This window comes from Camelus ferus, chromosome 20 (assembly GCF_009834535.1).
Source record: "Camelus ferus isolate YT-003-E chromosome 20, BCGSAC_Cfer_1.0, whole genome shotgun sequence".
NCBI classification, from domain to species: Eukaryota; Metazoa; Chordata; class Mammalia; order Artiodactyla; family Camelidae; genus Camelus; species Camelus ferus.
This window is the reverse complement of record NC_045715.1, coordinates 8,949,971-8,965,551: the sequence shown is the minus strand read 5'-3', so window position 1 is coordinate 8,965,551 and position 15,581 is coordinate 8,949,971. Positions and strand designations below refer to the sequence as shown.

General features: G+C 43.9%; 1 protein-coding gene across 1 annotated transcript in view; it reads right to left on the bottom strand.

Moving 5' to 3' along the window:
- Positions 1-15,581, bottom strand: part of PHACTR1 (phosphatase and actin regulator 1) — a 438,449-nt gene that overhangs the window by 77,135 nt on the left and 345,733 nt on the right. Inside the window, 1 exon segment of the mRNA XM_032462504.1 lies at positions 843-1,010. Within this exon segment, the coding sequence (XP_032318395.1) occupies positions 843-1,010 (168 nt within the window).

The window sequence follows — 15,581 nt, the reverse complement described above, 5'->3', positions numbered from 1 at the left end:
GACCAGTCTGCAGACCTGAAGGAGTGAGTACTGGCCACTCAGAGGGCTTTGGACCAAAGAGGGAGTGACAGTCAGATGGCATCAAAATTCATCTGTCAGCAGGATATAACGTAACTGGGAAATTATAGACAATTAACATGCTAATTAATTTTATGCAGTAAGCTGTTACAATTTACTAAATTGATGTAACTTTTTTTCCCACTAGATCAAGTAATTTATTCAAGGTCACAGGATTCACAAGGGACCAGCTTCGACTTGAAGGCTTTATCTCCTTTCAAAGCCTGTTTTCATCATCATTCTGATACACTATCTATTTTTGGGGGTGGGTGGCAGGTCATTAGGTTTATTTGTGGGTTTTTTTTTACTTTTTTTCTAAATGGAGGTACTGGGGAATGAACCCTGGACCTTGTGCATGCTAAGCACATGCTCTTAAACTCATATAACTACTAACCAGTATATTGGAATTAGGATTAAAGAGCACACCAGGGTCTACTGACCAGGCACCACAGAGAAGCAGAGGACTCTTCAGCTTTAGCCTAACAGAAATGAGTGTTAGAAAACAAAATAATGACATTTTAGATCATCAGTGTTACAACACAAGATATAATCTTCTTTAAGAGATTAAGGCTATAAAAAATGTTTTTAAAGACTGTAGAAAAATAAATGTATATACCTTCCACATTTTTATACTTAGCAAGTCCTCTCTGGTCAGCTCCACCCTCATTTCCAGGAGATCCTTATGCTCAGGGTGGTTCAACACAGAACCCCAAGTCCAGCCAGGCTGGAGGTCCTTAATGCCGTGCATGCTGGGGACCAGCTCTACAAGTCTAAGGGGGCATTACCTGTCCCATCCATGATGTCAGAAGGCTGGAGCACCTCATACGAGCAGGGATCCCTGGGCATCGGGACTGGCTCCATCTCAGACAGGGCGGGCAGAGACAGCTGGCTGGAGCTCAGGGACTGCCCATTTTCCAGGGAGTCATCTTCATTCGATATGGAGAGCTCCCCGTCTGTCAGAGCGAAGAGAACACAGAGTTAGAGCACGCCTGCCTTCCAGGGAAGGGTGACGTTCACAGCCTGCTAACAGGGACTGGATGTTCTGGACAACCTTTATCAAGGCCAGTCTGTAAAGTCTACACTTGTTCTTTTGCTTTTAAGGCGTCTAACCACCAGGCAGCAATTTCCAATGACCTTCAACCATTTGTCTATTTTGTCTCCGTCTTTCTAATGGATTTTGCAAGGATTTTCAAATGAGAATTAAAATGACTGTTTCTTCATATATTTTGAAAACTTAGAAGAACTGAGCAGGACTCAGAGACTGGAAAATCAGAATTCCTATTTCAGGGGGCAAAGGGCTTCACAGCATTCAACAAGTACCAGGACACAGTCCACCAAGGTCCTAGGAGAAACTCATCCTGTCTTCTCCCTACCTCTGCCTGCATCCAGTTTCTCCAGGTAGATAAATGTGTAGGGGGGTGGGGTTTACGTGCCAGCTGAGGGCTGCAGCAGCTCAAGGATGCTGGGAAGTGCCAGAATCCTCGCAGTGCCTACCAGGGATCCTGCCGTGTGGGCTGCAGACTTTGGTCCTGCTTGAAGCTCAGCAGGACAAGGGGCAGCTAGTAGAGGATCAAAGCCTCCTGCACAATGGCCGTTTGTCAAATTAAAATCCCCCCCCCACCCCGTGTGATTTCACCCTCGCCCAGGGGAGTTCTGGATAACTAGACATTAGAGTCAAATTAATTTTTAAAGAGGGCTGAAAGCTGTTCCAGTCAGATGCATAAATATCCACATGAAAGACTCTAAGTTATGTTTAGTCAGAAACACAGAAACCAGCAAAGCGATTACCTGCCTTAAAACGGGAAGATAGATGATTCACTTGTAGAAATAAAATAGAGAAATGACTCCAAGGTTAATCTTGGATAAATAATCCTTTCCTTTTGCTATGTTCCTCCCAAGGCTTTAATTTTACACACACTGATAATACAGCAGCGAAGGATTTCTCTGCCCGCCCCTCTTCCCCCCGGTTAGAATTGGCCTGATGAAATGTATGTTCAACAGAGCAATTTATAAACCGACAGGCTTTAGACAGCATATGGTTCAAGGACATAGGCTATTTGACCTGAATCTTCTATAAACATAGAAAAAATGGCTATAGTGGATACCCAAAAACTCACGTGAAGCAGACCATATAAAGCACTGACTCTTGAAGACTATGGGTGCTTTTTCCCCCTTCTTTTCACTCGGCCTCTTCTATGCCGCAAATGGTAATAGCGGTCCCCGTAACTGTGACTGACAATGTGATCAGCGCGCCTCACTACTGAGAGCAGACCAGACTCTCAGGCCGCTGCTGTGCTGTGGGAAGCGCACAGCTGAACTGCGTCTTCAGGATGGAAAAGGCTGCGGGTGCGAACGTGAACGCACTGCCGTCCCAGGATGGATGGTCCCTAGTCTTCCTAACATGTTTTACTTTAGCTTGTTCAAATGCACACCGTGGGAAGTAGCTCTGCTGAAAGTTCCCAGTCGGTGAAATGACGATGCAGCTGCCGTTAGGTTTAATACATCTCTGGGAAACCACTTTGACTTCTAATGTTCCCAGTGCAGTGAAAGTCCCGGATAAGGCCACCCGAGGAGGACGGGTTGCGGGGCTGTGGCCCTGTTCTGCTCCTTTGGGGCAAAGATGCAATGGAATGACTGCTATACATTTTAACTGTTAAAAGTACCACAGAAGCAATATTAGGGGGAAAAAAAAGATACAACAGCAGTTAGATTGCTTTAGATTCTATGAATCTCTGTTTCATCAAGGCAGCTGGTTTAGCGCTAGAGGTTTTGGTGGTAACAGAGAGGCAGTATGACTTACTTCTCCTGGGAACATATTAACTCTCAAAAAATTTAGCTTCCTATGGATTAAAAGTACCTTTGCTAAACTGCAAAGGCCCAAACCACTTTGGAGAAAAAATAATCTTGAAAATTCTACTCTCATAATTTCTAAATACACATTTCCATTGAAAACATGAAAGTAGGAGAAAAAAGAATAAGACACTGATCATATCACTACCCTAACAGAAAGCTTTTTCCCCACAAGTTTCACAGTTGTATGTATCAAATTTTGTCCTGTTTTTTAAAAACTTCGATAAGCATGTAATTTGCATGGTTATCATCTTAATAATTATACTGAATGAATATACAGAAGCTTACTTAGTTCTCTTTGTGATTGGTCACAAAGGGATTTCCAGTGTTCTCTGCTATTATGAAAACAGAAATCTCTGCTGACTACCTTCCTGTATAACATCTTCTCTGCAATTAGAATTCTCCCCCTTTAGGAAAGATTCCGGTAAGTGAAACTTATGTGTATTAATACTTTAATGTCTGGTGACATATACCTGGATCTTATGAAATCGTTTTTCCCACAGGGTTTGTCAATTTACACAGCAGCATGTACAGACCACAGAAATTTCTTGGCTTTTGGTCATTTCTTCAACATTAACACTGGTAACCATGTTTTATCTACCTACCTGCTTACATATATGTACAGACATATCTGGTAGAAATAAATTGAAACTATGCAATAGATACACATTCATCATTAATATCATTTATGACTAAGATGGACAGTGACAAAAGTGAAACCTGATTTGCATTCCTATGACGTGGGGATAGAACGATGCTGCTTCTGTTGAGTAACTGTTATTTTAAAGTTCCTATGACATGTTCAAACCCACACAGAAGTAGAAGCGTTAATGTACTAGACTCCATGTAGGAAAACCGTCTCCTCTGGGAGGAATTTAACCCTCCTGAACAAACCGAGTCTTACGGATTATTTGTATTTTCATCCATCTAGATCATCACTGTCTCTCGTTATCATTAAGAAGACGGGAAAGAGCTCACTGAGTATTGGAAATTATTTTGATGTTTTACAGGCTCTTCTAAAATTACCTGTAATGGTGGTTTTCAAAACAGTACAATTGCTCTAAGTGTAAGACGTCTCCCACTAGAGTCAATAAACCACGACGAGGAGGAAGGAAGAGGGCAGCAGAAGAGACCTGATGGGTGAAGGCAAGGGCTCTCACACCTTAGCGGGCATCACAGCTTCCTGGAGGGCACTTACAACACAGGTTGCTGGGCCTCATCGCGGAGTTTCTGACCCGGGGGGTTGGTGTACGCACGTCTAACAAGTACTTGGGTTATACCAGAGCTGCTTTTTCTGGTCAGGGTTCCGCACTTTGAGAACCACTGGACTGGAGGTAAGGAACGTCACAGAAGCAAGAGAACCTGGAATGGCAACAGTGCCTTTTCCTGATGAGGTTTAGGACAAGAAATGCTGTTTACGTGGCTAACATGGAACAGAGAGAGTTGGTTTGACTCTCAAAGACAAAGCAGGAGGTTGCGCTGTCTAGCCATGGATTATGAATATGAACTTGTCACGATGGACACTGGGACTGGAGGGGGCGATAGGGCGGGGAAGAAAGTACAATGTGAGCCAGACGCAGACACATCCGACAAGGCAGAAGCAGGTCACAGAAGCGGCAGAGAAAAGAACGCAGAAGTGAGTGCAGGTGAGTGTCATGACTTAAACGGTGAGACGTGGGAAGCAATGGATTAAGAGAGAACTGGCCACGGACAAGGTGCGGGCCATCTGCTCCTCTTCTCCTTGTGAGGCGTAAGAAATGAAGACATTGGTAGAATCAGGCTCAAATCAAATCAAGGAGCATCAAAGGCAAGGTGAGAGTGAACGACTGCATCCAACCGACAAACACCAGGGCAGACCATCTCGTGAACAACAGGGATCACGTACCAGAACTCGCCGACCCTTACAAATGGATTTGCTCTTAGCTCCTTATGATACCTGGAGAGATGACAGCCAGGTTGCTGCCTCCAAACCCTGGCGCTGAATCGCACCCTGCCCAGCCTCTCCTCCCACAAGGCAGGTGTTGTGCCAAATGCTAAGGAGAAAACAGACATGCCCTGGGGAAAGAGTGGGGCAAGGCGTGATGCAGAAACGCAGACAGAGAGGACCTCGTGTGAGCTAGCTGGTGTGTGGGTTGGAGGGCAAGAAGTGGGTAAGAAAAATAAAAGGTGAAGGAGAACAGAAGATGTGTGCTCAGAATAGATGGAGACCACACAGGGGATCTTGTCTTGCATAAGATTTTCTTTATGTTCTAAAAGTACAATCTGCGTAAAAGAAGACTGGCTCAAAAGATACTTTAAAAATATTTGTTTGGTTCAGTTTGTTAAGGGATTACATCCACCTACAACTGGATATTAACGTTGTGATTTTATTCCAAGTGGGTCTCAAAAATAATTGTTGTCTTGTTATTGTTGTTTGTTTTGCTTTAGGAATATTCTCTGATTTCACGGTGACTGACATCAATGTCTGATCAATTACATTTCTCAAAGTTTAAGGCTAACCGAAGACTTTTTTCAAGTGGATGAATGTCTCTATGGAGAACAGGCAACAGGAATTCCTCTGGGTTTTCGTGAATGCCTGTGTAATGACAGTTTTTGTTTTTTAAAAAAGCGCATGAAAGACATTTTGTTCTGAGAGCACTCAGGATTCATGGCCCCATAAAGGCCAAGATTAAAAAAATTTCAATTCTGAAAACCAAAATACTTTAAACAAACTCACCACTTAATCTAATTTTACAGGATATGTATTATGGTTTATATAAAAGCGTATGTTTAAAATTGTATTTCTAGTTGGATAAGAACTATTTATTTGATAAATAATAGTTGAATATGAGTTTAAAGAACTGCTTTACATCTATATATTGAATCACTCATTACTGCAATAAATTTTACCAGGTCACAAAACTAAAAATAAAACTTTAAAACTACAAGTGTTTACATAGATAAATAAATAAATACATGTGTATACACACGCACACATTTTTAGTTAGGCTGTGTAACAGGGAAGCCAGATGAATAATTTTAACTTACTCATAAACTTTTAGATTTTTAATTTGCAAATGAAAATGCTGTACACCCAATATAAGGAAAAACCCAAACAGCATGGTGGGGAAATATGAACCAAACTAAACATAGCTAATAAAAGAATGGCTATTCCAAGTATGCAGACTATTTGTACAAATAAACAAAAACCAAGTCCCAGGTGCCGCTTGTGACACGCACAGCCTGGCTGGGAATGAAAGAAATGCAAGTGAAGTGACCCTGCGGGTGACGCTGACCCAAAACAGTGTGTTTGAAACAATGTCAAGGACAAACGCAGGCGTGGAGAACAAGATGTACATGCTGATCACAGTGACCTCAAGATGAAATATGTATGCAGGTCAGCCGAGTTCTGCAGTGCGTTTGGCATGACAGAGCAGAGCTTAACGATCACTGACTTTTTTTTTTGGTAAACATGCTTATATGTCTAAAAAATAAAAAATGGCATGCTGCCTTCTTAAGTTATACGAAAATATAATAGGTTTTTTGGAGGGAAAAACCCTTTCCTCGCTCGTCTGGTTTCTTGAGGTGGTATTTTCCCTAAGCCAGGCTTCTTACCCCTTCTCCACAGGTACCTCGTTGTTAGGATGCAACCACTGGGCCTTGTTTCTCCACCAGGTGGAGCAAATCCATCCAAACAGTGAGCACAGGGGACTCTGCATCCTCCCCTTACCCCCGGTGGGCCAGCGCCGCTTCAGGACTCTGACTTTCCCTCCTGGTGGGCTGACTTGGGGAGAGTAGAGAGTTATCGGCCTCATCACTGACTTCCCGCTGGTTAGAGTTTATTGGTAATAAAGGTGATACCCTACTTCAATTCCCACTTATCTTAGCCTTCAAACGGTTCAGAAACTCAGAGAGGGAAGAAGTGTGCTAATACTGGACCACTCAGATGCTTAACAGTCTGGAGACTTAAGGGAAGAGAATGCTTTTTTCCATCTCAGGTAAAAAGAAACTGAAGGACCCATTGACAGGTGCCAGAAACGATGGTGGTATAAGCCATGCTCTCCTGAGAGGCCTATGTGTCAATCAACAGAGGGGTGCTGGTGAGCACCCCTAACTCATTCTTGAGGGGCAGGAAGAGAGGAGGAGCAGGGACAGTGGAAAGGAGCCAGACTCTGTGCACCAGGAGGGCGGTGTTCTTGCTTTTGCTGTCACTACAATGGACCTCAGTTTCTGTCTCTTGAAAACAAAGTGACTGTGCTGAATGTTGTCCAACGTTCTTCCAGATCAAAGTCCAGATTGTCGACAGATGCAAAATGAGAATAAGCTCTCCCAAGCCTGCAAACAAGCCTGAAACAACAGATCAGCTAAACTAGCAAACTGTTTTACCTTTGTTCCAGAAAGGAAACAAAAGTTTTCCTTTTTCTCCTACAACTTACTCTACTTGGGCACATTACAGCAAGAACTAGGAACAACACTGATTGATTTCATGTTTACCATTAGCGAAATAAAGCTTTATATTTTTATTTTCAAAAAAACTAGTAAGTTTTAGTGTAGCGCTAGAGGCTCATACTGTACATAAAACCCTCTATACACCACTGAGAGACAAGGAGGAAGAAAGGAAAAGAGGAAGAGATGGCAAAAGAAGTATTTTTGGAGCATTTGGAACATCTTCAGTATCAAGTACCACACTGGACATCTTACATATAATAACAAAATTTTGTAAACTGTATTATTTCAGGAGTTTATTATGTGCCAGGCTCTTGTTTCCTTAATATATATAAAACAATCCTATGAAGTTGGTACCCAGATTATCCTCATTGCATAAAGAAAAGTGAACATTAGATGATTCAAGTAACTTGCATAAAGTCATATAACTAGTAGGCGCTGGACCAGTACGTGGTTAGAGTAAGTGTGTGAGACCTCATTTAAAATGACTGACTTAAAAATTTTTACTTCCTTAAGGATGTCAAAAGAACAGTATAGCAACCCTTTATAAATCAAACATGTAACTGTCACAGCTCAAATTCTGCTACTGTTAGCACTTGAGGCAGAGGAGAATAATGAACATCACGAGATCGTGGTTACACTGATGCTTCCACTATAAAGAAAAACGATTCTGTAAGTGATGCAACGTGACAGTTTTAGACCTGAAAACATTAGGAAGTGTTAACGACACTACATCTCTGTTGGTAACGCAAATGTGTAGAATTCACACATGCATGCCTGTGAAAATTCAAACACGTTTTCATTCCCTGATCACTGATGGCTCTAATTAAAGCAAAATCAAAAGGTGAAGCCACCTATGTTAAAGCAAATGATTATCTTGGCAAAGACATGGAAGAGGAGCCCTCATGCAGGCATTAGCTAATTGTTTTGTCCCTCTGAGACAAGAGCAGCTGTTGCGGCTTCCCAGACGTGCTCTCTGACCATAAAGGGCATCTCCACTGAGTGGCTGGTGAGTCACCCTGCGGAGCTGAAGGAGCTCTCCCGAGAAGTGTCACTCTGGTGGTGGTGAGCCACAAAATAAAGACTTCAATTTTGTTTGTTTGTTGACACTGATATACCCTTTCCATTAGAGTAGGAAAAAATTAAACAGTGCTACAGATCTCATTGTGAAGAATTTTAAACACACACAGAAAGCAATGCATCTCTATTAACGTTGCATATTTACTAATTAATTTGGGGATTCTTATGAATTTAAAAAGACGAACTGAAAGTCTTACTTGCAAAAACGAAAACTAGAGTGTGTCTCCCTGTCTCTATCTCTGTCTGTCTGTCCGTCTCCCTCTTCTGGTGCACTTTCTTCCTCAGTGAGGAAAAGTCATTTTAAGTGTGTGTCTGTATGTCTAAAAGTACCCGTGTACCCCTAGGATTTAAGGCAGAAATTGCAGGAATTCTGTAAGGATCAGAGAACCTATATTTTCTGAATCCACAAGTTAGAGAATCTTCCCGTTTACATTTTACCTCTATTTGCAGGCAGAAGTCTTTGGATGATTCTGACCAGCCTATACAGAACAATTTTGCCAGAGCCATGAGGTTTTCTGTCTGATACAGGAATCTTTGTAACTCACAGAATCCTTCTGAACCTAATACTACCTTGAAAATCTGTGCAAAATGGATTTCAATCTCAGAATGCAGTCGATTCCGTGACACTCTGATTGGATGAAATTAAATATAGGATGGAATGGTACATGTCTTTGTGCTTGGAGAATGACTTGGTTTTTTGGTTGTTTGTTTTTAAATAGTTGCTATTGTTCTGGATTTAACATCCTATTTTGATGTTAATGATTTTTCTGCTCTTGTTCAGAGATCTTTGCCTAAAACAATGACTTTCTATCACAAAAGTGGCACTGGCTTTGGGTAGCCTCTTTTCCTTGCACTTCCCTATAGCTCTTTCCTGCTGGATTTATCAGCATTTTCTGCCTTTTACTGGACCTCAAGGTCAGCAAACCACAGCTCATGTGGTTTCTCGGCTGCTTCCTTGACTCCAAACACCTCATCTGTGGTGTGTCTCCCAGGGGTGTTTCTTTCACCTGCCTCCCTCGGTACAGTTATGCCTCCCCCCAGTCTTCACACCAGGTTTCTACATCATTTATCCTGAGGAACTGGGATGGTTCTGACCACTATTTCCAAATCACCACCCTCGTCTCCCAGGTTTGTAGCTGTAAGAGGATCTACCATCTTGCTATTCCTGGGCATCTTGGTATCAAAAATGCAACTGGAGCAGAGACTGAATACAAAATGAATGGAATGGCACAGTTTCTCTCCTATGTTATTATGTGATAGTGTAGATCTCACAGAATCATACATCGTTGTGCAAGGGGCCTTTCAGAGTTAACAGGGAATCCAAGATTTAAAAAAAATCTTTACTGGCTGGAGTTGGAGGAGGAAAGTGATGAGGGCTGACCACTTCAAAATTGAAGCAGCTCTGTCTCTCCAGCTGAGCTCTCCAATAGGAAACCCCTTGCCACGTACGGCTATCGTTTAAATTAGCTAAAATTAAATAAAATTTAAAATGCAGTTCCTCAGTCAGACTAGCCACATCTGAAGGGCTCAACAACCACACGTGGCTGATGGCCGCTGCACTGGCCGGCAAAGGTGATGGAACATTCCTGCAATTGCTGAAAATTCTGTTGGACAGCACTGCTCAAGACAGACTTAAAAATCACAAAAATGGGCCTAACGAATACGCAAAAGTGAACCCGTTTCTGGCACTGGGAGATTGAAATGATGTCGCTAAAGTGGTGAAAGTGGCCCACACCACAACGAGTGGGCAGTTCAGCGGATATTTCCTTTAGAGATGAAGCAGTGGTGGGTGGAGCACGGGGGGGGGAAAGACAGGGCTTGAGAGCACGTGCAGCCCTGAGAGCAGCAACACACACCTAAGGGGGGGGGGGGCGGCTTCGGGGAAGTCCTGTTGCCTCACAGTGGAATCTTAGGGAACTAGGGAGAGTCTAGGCTGGGGTGAAGGGGAGCCAGGCAGGGGAGACAGGACATGTAAAAAGAGCAGAGAAGCAGTCCAGGCCACATGCCCAGTGGAGACCATCGCTGACACTGCGCACTCACTCTGGGCAGGCAGTGCTCTAAAAGCCCAAACTGGATTGTGTTCCTTGACCCTCCGACAACCCTATGAGCGGACGAGCCAGGGCAGAATGGAGTCGCGGGGTCAGCCATCCCCGGATGCTCCCTCAGAGACTCTAGGAAAGCCCGCTGGTTGGTAACAGACTGTCTTCAATCAAGCAGGCTGGAGGCTGGGCGCAGTGAGAGGATGAGAGGGACGAAAGGCTTTGCTGGTGGGAGCAGTCTAGGATCCTGCGGTTACATTCAGAAAGCAGAGTCCAGGGAGCTGAGAAGCCGCTCTGTACCAGGTATAGACAGAAGGTGAGGCTGCTGGGACCAGAATCCTGGGCTTGGGGCTCCTAGGAGAGTGCAGCTGTTTCACAGACATTAATGTGGGGGTTAAGGCTCAATGCCCCACTGGCCTGTCTAGCTCTGCATGAGTCCGAGGCAAACGTATAAAGTCAGGAAAGTTCTCCTAAGTATGACCAGCTTTCCTCATATTGGCTACTACCTTCCAGAGTCTGGTTTGCCTTCTCATTACAAACATCAGTGCAGGCCAGTGGCTGTGGAACAACCAGGCGTCAGAAGCAGGCGGTGATGCTCACCATGCCCCGGTACCCTGCCCTGTCCTGACTTCACATCGGGGCCCAGGCCAGGCAGTTGGACGGGTGGTATTGTGGTGGGTCTTCCAAGGATAACTCATACTAGGTAGCAGCTCTTCGGAGTTGACTGCACCTGCAATACTTTGGTTTATGGAAACATCTGTCAGAATTAGGGGAAAAATATCCAGTGGTTATCTCTCAAAATTTTGCTCAATGAGAAATAAGAGTAATTCTGGAGAACTTACGGGGCCAGGTTTTCTTGCTCACAGAAAGAGATACCAAGAAGGGAGATAGCCCTCTCTCTCTCCTCTGGATACTGTCTGCATATGACGCTGGAACTACTGCAGCCATCTTGTTACCATGAGGAGGTGTAGCCTGAGGATGGCATTATCTTAGCCATGCTACTGAGCTGATGAACTAGCCAACCCTGAAGCTGCCCTACCACTCAATTTTATGATGTGAGATTCATTCATTTCTTCTTTCCCTTACTCACTCATTCATGCAATAGTAAATGAGCACTGACAAATGCCAAGCATTCCTCAAGGCCTTTAGTTTGCTTTAGAAGATAAAGCACACAAAGATCACTGGTCTAAATTTGCTTATTGCTGCTGCCTCACTGAGTTGAGTTTTTTGTTACCTGATACCATAAGCATTTTAACTTACACATTGCTGACTGCACACTGGCTTCAAAGGTAACTAAAAAGCCTATGATTAAACAGCATAGAAATCATCAAAAGGACACATGATAAAATTTTTTTTAATTTTTTAAAAAGGACACTTCTTGATCCTCATGTTATTTGACATGTCTGTATTTGACACTTTGGATCATTTTTCCCCCACTGAACCACTGTCTCTTGTCTTGGCTTCCATGATGCTACACATTTCTGGTTTACTTCCTGTTTTTCTGTCCGCTTCTCCGTCTTTGAGGGTTTTTCTTATTCCCAGGCCATTTTTTTTTCACTCCCAGATCATTCAGTGCTGGGGTGCCATGGGGTTTTCTACCAGGACCACTTATTTTCTCCGTTTACATCTTCTCTGAGAAATATCATCAATTTATATGATTTCATGGCCATTTACACATGGATGATTGCAAATCTGCATCCTCAACCCAGATCTCCCTCTAGAGCTTCAAATCTGAACATTTAGGGGTCTGCCTAGAAATTTGGATATCTCAAAACTCAGTGCGGTCAAACCACTGCAATACTTTGTGCCCTAAGCTCACTTCCTGTTAGTCCCCAGCTCAGTGAATGCCCCCTGTATCTGTTGTATCTGTCCACCCAGTGGCCAAGCCAGAATCCTGAGTGTCAGTCATGCTGACATCTTCCCCTTCTCTCCCCAGATCTAAGCAGTCACAGGCCCTCTTGACTCTGGCTCCTACAATTCTCCAGCCTGTCCCCTCACCCACCTCCCTACTACCGGCCATCAGGCCATCTGAATCCCACAACAGTGGCTAACTGGTCTCCCTGACTCATGTCTTGGTCTCCCTCCAAGTCCTTCTCCGTCCACAGGCAGAAGGATGAGGCTGCAAATCTGATGGTGTAGAAAATGCTCCCAGAGCTCCTCACTGCTCTCAGAATAAAGAACAAGCAACTAATGTCATTTTTCTGCTTGCATGGTCTGCCCCGACTCCCCCTCACCGCACAGACAGGCTGGACTCTCTCTCTCCCTAACTTAGTGCCTCCACATGTGCGCTAGTCCTCCTATTTAGAGCACTTCCCTACCCATCCCACCTTCCCCAGCTCCTCCTTATCATCCTCCAGGTTTCCTTCCAGGATGCCTTCCCTAAGTCTCCAGGCCTGGGCAAATGATGCTTCCATGTGCCCCAAACGTCCCATACTTTCCTCATCATGACCATCAAGCACCTGAACCCATCCCAGGACTGTAAGCTCCGCGAGTCAAGGGAGCCACCTTGTCCCTCCTGGTGCCCGGAACAGTGCCAGCAACGTAACAGGGACTCAACCAATACAAAAGAGATGGATACATTTGCTGGGGAACGTTTGCTCACTGTTCTAATCATAATTTCATTAATTTTTCGGTTCGGGATAGTAACTTTCTGAAAAACAACGCTGCTTAAGAGAATCTGGATCACAATTTCTCTTTATTCTTCATTTTATCATTTCAACTGCTTTCCATTTACCCCACACGAGGGCAATCCACTGTGCTAGGTGCTGAGGTGCTATATAAATGATTATACGTCGCTGAGGACCGAAAGTAAACACTCTTCATTTTCACAGTTACTCCAAATCGCAACTTGCAGAAGATGCCATTCTAGGTGAGACATCAGAAACAGCTAAAACTGTGACAAAATCACAGCGCCTGGTAAAGGCTGTGAAAAGCATTTTCCATAAACTTCAAGACTTTAAAAGTCTACACACCTGGGATACCAGATAAACAATGGGGCTTAAAAGGCTCCAGCCGACTACATTCTTTTCCCTTGATACAGGGGAGAATTGTTATTTTTATTTTTAAAAGATAATGATCTTTGAATTTAAATATCAGGCTTTTTCCTCCTGAATGCCAGACGGGGGTGGGGGTGGGGGCGGAAAGGCAGCCTGTGCATAGGAGTTGTCCATTTCAGGTGCTTCTGTTTGTGTTGATAATTAAAAATAACACCTTCCAAAACGTTGCTCTAACTCGACTAAGGGAAAAAGCACACCTCAATGCACTTTATTATTTGCTGTGAAATGTTATCTCTAATTCTCAGCACACAGTGAAAAGCGAAGTTGCTCATTGAACGTAATCAGTTCTGTTCTTCCATGTCCCGTGATCTTCTTCCTCCTCCGGTGGGATTCTCTCTTCCCCCAGGTCTTGGTGTGACTGCAGGGAGCAGCCACCTAGTGACTAGGGGCACACCCCTGCTTCCTGCCCCTCTTTGAGCTGTGGACATGTGTCATATGCAGGGACGACACTATATCATTCCACCGTAGAAAGATGGTCGTCTTCCCCCTCCTCCCCTCCTGACAAGTGATATACCCACTGATGTGAATTAAACACACCCATAGTGTACAAAGCAAGCGACGGGACGGATAGAACTGAGGTTTTGTCGGAGAATCAGTGATGAAAATACAGTACAATCGCCACTGATATCCCTAACATCCTTTAAATACAGCACTATGCTTATTTGTAGAAATCATTCACGATAACCACCAACAGCAATATTTATTAAGATCCTCTGACTACCAACAGGCAACATATTACCCTGTTTCTTTCTGGGTTCCCATGAATTCCAAACGAAGGACATAAGGCCTTAGCAGGGGTTTCCAGAGTCCACACTCACTGGCCGTGAACCCTTAGGCAAGTCAATAACCTTGCTGGGCTGCAGCTGCTTCATGCCTACATTGGAAAAATAACAGAAGCCAGGCCAGGTGACCTCTTGAGATCCTTGCTAAGCCTGGGAAATATCGTCACTGTTTCACTGCTGGCCAAACAGTTCAGTTTTCAGGATATTTTTCTCCATAACACTTAAAAGCCACCATTTGTAAGTAGACTATTTGGCATCCATATACAATGAATATAGTATTTCCTATTCAAGTAACTAGCAATAAAGTTTCATGGGCCGTACAAATGAATAGACAAGGGGGATCAGCACTTCAGTGTTCTGGATTTTGCCAACACAGGTGAACCAACCAAGGGGTGTGCACATGCAGAGAGAGCCTCAGGCTTGCATTTTCTCAATAAACATATACTGAGTATCCACTGTGTCCCAGGCACTGCTGTGGGCAACTGGATGCCTGTAATACCAGTGAACACACCAAAGATAAAGATCCCAGTGCGCCTGGTGGAGCTCACATTTCAGTGAGGCGAGACAGATGAGAAAAAGGCTAACATAATATGTAAGTAATTTATAGAGCATGTTTGCAGGTGATAAGAGATAGGAAACAAACAAACAAACAAACAAAACAGAAAGAAGGAACCCAGTGGAGCAGGGTCAGGGGACTAAGGACTTATGGAAGGAGGTGGCAATTTAAAATCTAGGGGTTCCAGGTAAGCTTGATTGAGAAGCTGACATTTGGGCAAAGAGTTGGAGGAGTGAACCATGTGGATGGGTATCCAGGGGAAGAGGGTTCTAGAAAGAAAGCTGCAGCCAGTGTCAACCTCAGGGGCCGGAAAGCAGGGCTGGTGAGATAAGTTACAAGGAGGTCCATCCAGGGAGTTAGCTGAGACAAACTTAGGGGCTGGAGGGCAGATCGTGGAGGGCTTCTTAGGCTGTGGCAGGAAGTTGGAACTTCTGAGTGAAGTGGGGAGCCACTGCAGGCTCTGAGCAGGGGGGCCCTCTGAGTTACCGAGGACTAAGAGAGAGGCAACTGTAAAGAGAGGCTTTAATTTAAAAGAAACACTGAGTCAATGTAAAGAACTTAAAGGCTCATGAATTAGGTTTTAAGTTGTTCTGAAGCACTAGTAGGACCCAAACTCCCATTTCAGGCAATGATCACGTCACTTAGGTCTCTGTACAAATATCACCTCCTCCAGAAGTCCTCCATGATTGCATTTATATAAAATCATAGCTCCCCACTCCCTGAATTTCTCTCCTTA